Source organism: Gaeumannomyces tritici, assembly GCF_000145635.1.
Source record: "Gaeumannomyces tritici R3-111a-1 unplaced genomic scaffold supercont2.154, whole genome shotgun sequence".
Lineage (NCBI taxonomy): Eukaryota > Fungi > Ascomycota > Sordariomycetes > Magnaporthales > Magnaporthaceae > Gaeumannomyces > Gaeumannomyces tritici.
The window spans coordinates 1-4,528 of NW_008804698.1; the positions used below are offsets into that span (position 1 = coordinate 1).

General features: G+C 58.7%; 3 protein-coding genes across 3 annotated transcripts; 2 read left to right on the forward strand and 1 right to left on the reverse strand.

Annotated features, from left to right (window-relative positions):
- On the reverse strand, nucleotides 1-1,400 carry GGTG_14145 (NAD dependent epimerase/dehydratase). The gene is made up of 4 exons (XM_009232073.1): nucleotides 1,233-1,400; nucleotides 942-1,164; nucleotides 774-845; nucleotides 1-695 (listed from the first exon to the last, which is right to left on the reverse strand). The coding sequence occupies exons 1-4, from the start codon at nucleotides 1,264-1,266 to the stop codon at nucleotides 218-220; spliced, it is 807 nt and encodes a 268-aa protein (XP_009230337.1). The 5' UTR covers nucleotides 1,267-1,400; the 3' UTR covers nucleotides 1-217.
- Nucleotides 1,401-1,847: 447 nt separating this feature from the next.
- GGTG_14146 (hypothetical protein) lies at nucleotides 1,848-2,639 on the forward strand (the record flags this gene model as incomplete). Its single annotated transcript, XM_009232074.1, has 2 exons — nucleotides 1,848-2,472; nucleotides 2,551-2,639. The coding sequence occupies 2 exons, from the start codon at nucleotides 1,848-1,850 to the stop codon at nucleotides 2,637-2,639; spliced, it is 714 nt and encodes a 237-aa protein (XP_009230338.1).
- A 199-nt stretch (nucleotides 2,640-2,838) lies between these two features.
- GGTG_14147 (hypothetical protein) lies at nucleotides 2,839-3,630 on the forward strand. The gene is made up of 2 exons (XM_009232075.1): nucleotides 2,839-3,435; nucleotides 3,609-3,630. Exon 1 carries the CDS (start codon nucleotides 3,047-3,049, stop codon nucleotides 3,272-3,274), a length of 228 nt encoding a protein of 75 aa, XP_009230339.1. The 5' UTR covers nucleotides 2,839-3,046; the 3' UTR covers nucleotides 3,275-3,435; nucleotides 3,609-3,630.
- The last annotated feature ends 898 nt before the right edge of the window (nucleotides 3,631-4,528 follow it).

Genomic DNA, 4,528 nt, shown 5'->3' on the forward strand with positions numbered 1-4,528 from the left:
TTTTTTTGCATAGCATGTGTATCTATACCTGCATATAACTATTAGCCGAATACCCAACTATTTTTGTTTTATCCCATGTTTGGGCACCGGGTCGATGCATTTTTGCGCGTTTCGGGCTTCTCTCTGCCAGGAGCATATTTTCATTGTTCGACCGTACATCGTAACGAACCATCCATGTAGCCAAAAGCAACAACTCTTCCCCTCTACATACCACTCGCTACTCCTCCTCAAACACCGGCTCACCCGGCGCAGCATCCACACGCTCCCTCGCGACACGGGCCACCGCACCCTGGACGTCCTCGCCCCCGTCCAACAGGTCCAGCCAGCTGTTCCGCACCCCGGCGGCCCGCTCGTCGTCGAGCTCCAGCAGCGCCGCCGCGACCTCGGCGACGCTGGCGCGGCTCACCTTGCCGGTCCCCGCCGCCGTCCTTCCCAGGTCGACGGGCCCGGCCGGGCCATCCGTCAGGGTCCCCGGGCGCAGGCACACGGCGACAAAGTCGGGCCGCCCCGTGCGGCCCTCGCGGTGTAGTACCTCGTCGGCCGCGAGCTTGGCCTGGTAGTAGCGCGGCAGGACGGCCTCGGCCAGGTGCCGGCAGGCGTCCCAGTCGGCGTCAGACCACCAGGCAGGCTTGCGACGCCGCGAGCCGAGGTGGGATACCATGACGAAGCGCTTGACGGAGGGGGTCGCGGCGGAGCTGTGTTGGGCATGGGTTAGGGAGTGTTGTGATGCTGTAGGTGTGAGTGTGAGTGTGAGTTTGTGTATGTGTGCTTACGCCTTGATGAAATGGATGGCGGCGTCCCGGTCGATGGCGAAGGTGCGCTCCGGGGCGCCCTTGCCGCCGGCTCTGTAGTCGCGCAAGCAGCCCCTCGTCATTAGTTGAGTTGTTCACTTGAAGACGCGGACACACAATCAAGCAAGCATGAGCCGGGGATTCGCGCACCCAGCGGACCAGACGACGTAGTCCGGGTTCGACTCCTGGATGATGGCGCGTGCATCGGCCTCACTCCGGACCGCCTCGAGACTGCGGATGAGGACGTCGAGCGTGCCCGAGGCGGGGGCGTCGGCCCTGATGGCCTGCTGCTGGTCCGGGTCTCTGATGACGCTGGTAACTTTCCAGCCTTTACCTAGTAACATCGGGGTCAGGAGCCTCGAGATCTTGCCATCTGAGGAGCTTTGTTAGGTACATCTGGCTTGTGGATTTTGTGGACTGTATCGTGGGGTGTTGACTGACTTCCTCCGAGGATCAGGACACTTTTGGCAGCCATGTTTCTTGCTGATAGGAATTTGATAGTGGCTAGTCTTTGGTTGATCTATCTTTATAATTACCAGGTAGGTAGGTGTCTATATCCAAGTGGCGAGGTTAGTTTTAGGCCAGACTAAACACGCATGCAAAGATGCACTTGCCAGGATGACGTACTAGCATCAATCACACGTCATTCCGGGAATAACATCAGACCCAACCACAAAGACAGTGCGGGGTGAGGTCGCGATAAAACGCCCCACTAAACTGCGCATAAAGTGCAATTTCGTGGGATCACGACGACGCGTGAGGAAGGCACGACACAGGTCAAAAGTTTGGTGGGAGTATGTGTGACTGTTAGCGCATGGGATTGAGTGACTGCTTTCCACGGTTCAACCGGGCTTGGGTGGTAGCGGGTGAGCATGAAAACTTTTTCCCCGTGTTTCCTGTGTCCTCTCTTTTCTCATCATTTGCAAAACAAAATACAAACCGTCCGAATTGGGCTGCGTGATTCGACGCCGATTGATTTCTTCGACTGTACTCACAGCTAGCAAGAGGCTACCCTCCCTTGAGATGTTACCACACAGGATTTGGGCACCCGCCATAATGAGGCGGTGCCTGCTGGCCGGTGCTGGAGCCCGTGCCGGCCACGCACCGATCCGGGTTCAGTGCCTCCGTCACGCCACCACGACCACCACGGCTACCACGGCCACCACGGCGACCAAGAAAAAGACAGCCGCCACGCCGAAGAAGGCGAAGCAGGCCGACTCCACAAAGGCCGCCGTGCCGACCCCGGTCCCAGCGAAGAAGGCAGCCGGCCCTGGCCCCGCGAGGACGGCACCTGTCCAGACCAGCGTATCTGCGGCGGCGCCCGTGAAAAAGACCCCGCAGCCTAGCCCCGGCCCCGTCAAGACCGAAGCCGCGGCCCAACCGAAAGTGAAGGCTGCGGGCCCGACATCCGTTCCGCCTGTGGCAAAGCCGGGGCCGTCAACAGTGGCCGGGGCCGCTGCCGCGCCCATGCGGGCTGCTACTATCCAGACGGCAACCACCTCTCAACACGCGGCGGCGGCAAGGCCTCCTAAATCCCCTGCCCAGACTCCAACCCGGCCCTCTGCAAGGGTCGGGGCCGACACGGCTTCAAAGGAGTATAAACGAGCGCGGTGGAGCTACACAGGTGCTGTGGTCGGCGTGCCCTTGCTGCTTGTTACAAGCTATTTTCTGTACGATCGGTGTAAGTCTGTTCCGATCATCTCCCTGTCCCTCACCATGACCGGGAAGCTTCACTGACATGCGAGGCTGCTGTAAAAAGTAATTCTGGGCAACGAACGCCTTAACACATCCAGATCAAGCCCACCTCCCATTGAAGAGCCAGCTTCGGCGTCAGAGGACGGCGCATAGACAGCCAGTCATCCTGGTGGCACCTGCCGAGGGGCAGCGGATCTGATGCCGTAGTGGGCGGTTATCGCTGTTATGCGACAATGCTAGACAGCTATGAATGACCATACCATCCCCACCGTTCCCATACCCATAGGCCCCGCTCCATTGAGTGCAGACAACATGGTAATATCGCGACGGGGAAAAAAGAATGCGTCGATCGTTTCTATATGCCCGTCAAAAACCATATTGCAATGCATTGTGAAGATCCGAGAGCCCCTTTCGGCATGAAAATAGCCCGGATCATCGTTGACAGGGGCCGCAGGAAAACAAAGGATTGAAACGGCAAAACTCCGACGGAGGGTGTCGTGGCCCCGGTCGGGGCATCACTTTGTCAGGAGCCTCGAAGCTCAGGCCACACTTTGCTGATAATGTTGCAGAAGATCAGTGGAGCTCGGGTCAGGAAAAGGGGCGAGCCGAGGAAGGGCAAGAATCCCATGTCCAGAGCGCCCCCGTCCCAGGTGACACTGACAATGATTGCCGCCAGGACCAGACCTGGTTTTCCCGCGTTGCAACTCCCGGCCTCCCGGTCCGCCACGCAACCATACGATCTCGAGGAAAGGAGTATCGCTGTCGTCGACGTTGTGTTCGTCGTCTAGGAGACGCCGCCCGGTGGAGTCGCGGTCTCTCCCGTCTCGAGTTTCTTTCCTGTGCATATTTCGAGGAAGTATTGGCTTGGCCCCCCAGCGCCAGTTCGTCCAAAATGACGGTAAGGGGGCGGTCACGGTCTGGAATTTCTCCGTCCAATAATGGTCACGAGGTCCGTTCTCGATTGCTGGGAATTCTTTTTTTTTCGGAAGCATTATCCCAACAAACGACGCTGCAGGCCAGGGCCCTGTGTCGAGGGGTCCGCGGCACCGAAGCGAGCTCTTGAAAATCTCCAATTTTCTTCCATTTTGTTCGTCAGCCAACCGGTCTGCCTTCCCTAAAAAGGCCTCCAGCGAAGCGACCCGCAGCAAAAGAAACCCACGTCGTCTCGCCTTCGTCAGAGATGTCCAGGGGACCCACACCAAAAGTTCAGGGCGCAACCAATATGTCGAGAACAACATGCGGCTTTCCTCCAGTAGCCCCACCCAGCTGTAAGCGACGTTCCCCACTCATCCCATGCGTTGACCCCAGAGCCGCACTAACATTCGACGCTCAGATCCCGAGCCCGCCTCTCTGGCGCAAGAATCGGGGCGGGTTCCTCATCAGACTGATTTACTAGGTAGTAAACGCCCACACCAACGAACGATAGAGATTTTCCATCTGTCCAGGATCTCCGACGATCGCTACCCCAGGAGAGCTCCGCTTCGTGTCGCCGACTCGAGACGGGGTGGGAGCCCGTGAGCCCGTGAGCCCACGGCGGCATGGGTGCTTAAGCATATATCTCTTTGCCGCGAGATTGGCTTTTGGGATTTCCCGCCGCACCTGGGCCCAATCTTTATGCCTGAGGCACAGAGTCTGGCGGTGACCCGTGGGCCCGCCGCCATCTATCACAAGGCGCGGATCCTGCCAGACCCGAAATTGGGGAGAGATGGCGGCCAGAGGCCAGCACGCCGCTCTCCACACGTGGAGGATCAACCTAGGGGCACGACGAAGCGAGCTTGAAACATTTCAGTCTCTGCCAGCCGAGAAATCCATTGGGCCGTCTTCATGTCCGTGTGTCCACAGCACGCACACCGTATGTACCTAGGTAGGTATGTGCATCTGCTCGCGTCGGTAGCGGGTTCTGTCATCATGGCATGGCTGGCCACAACGGCCGGGCTAAAATGGGCAACGTCTACTAGCTCACCGTGGCTTGTCGGGGCGTCCATGTAGTGACCTGACAGCCGGAACGCCCGTTGTCGTGGATAGAGAGACAACGATGGCAA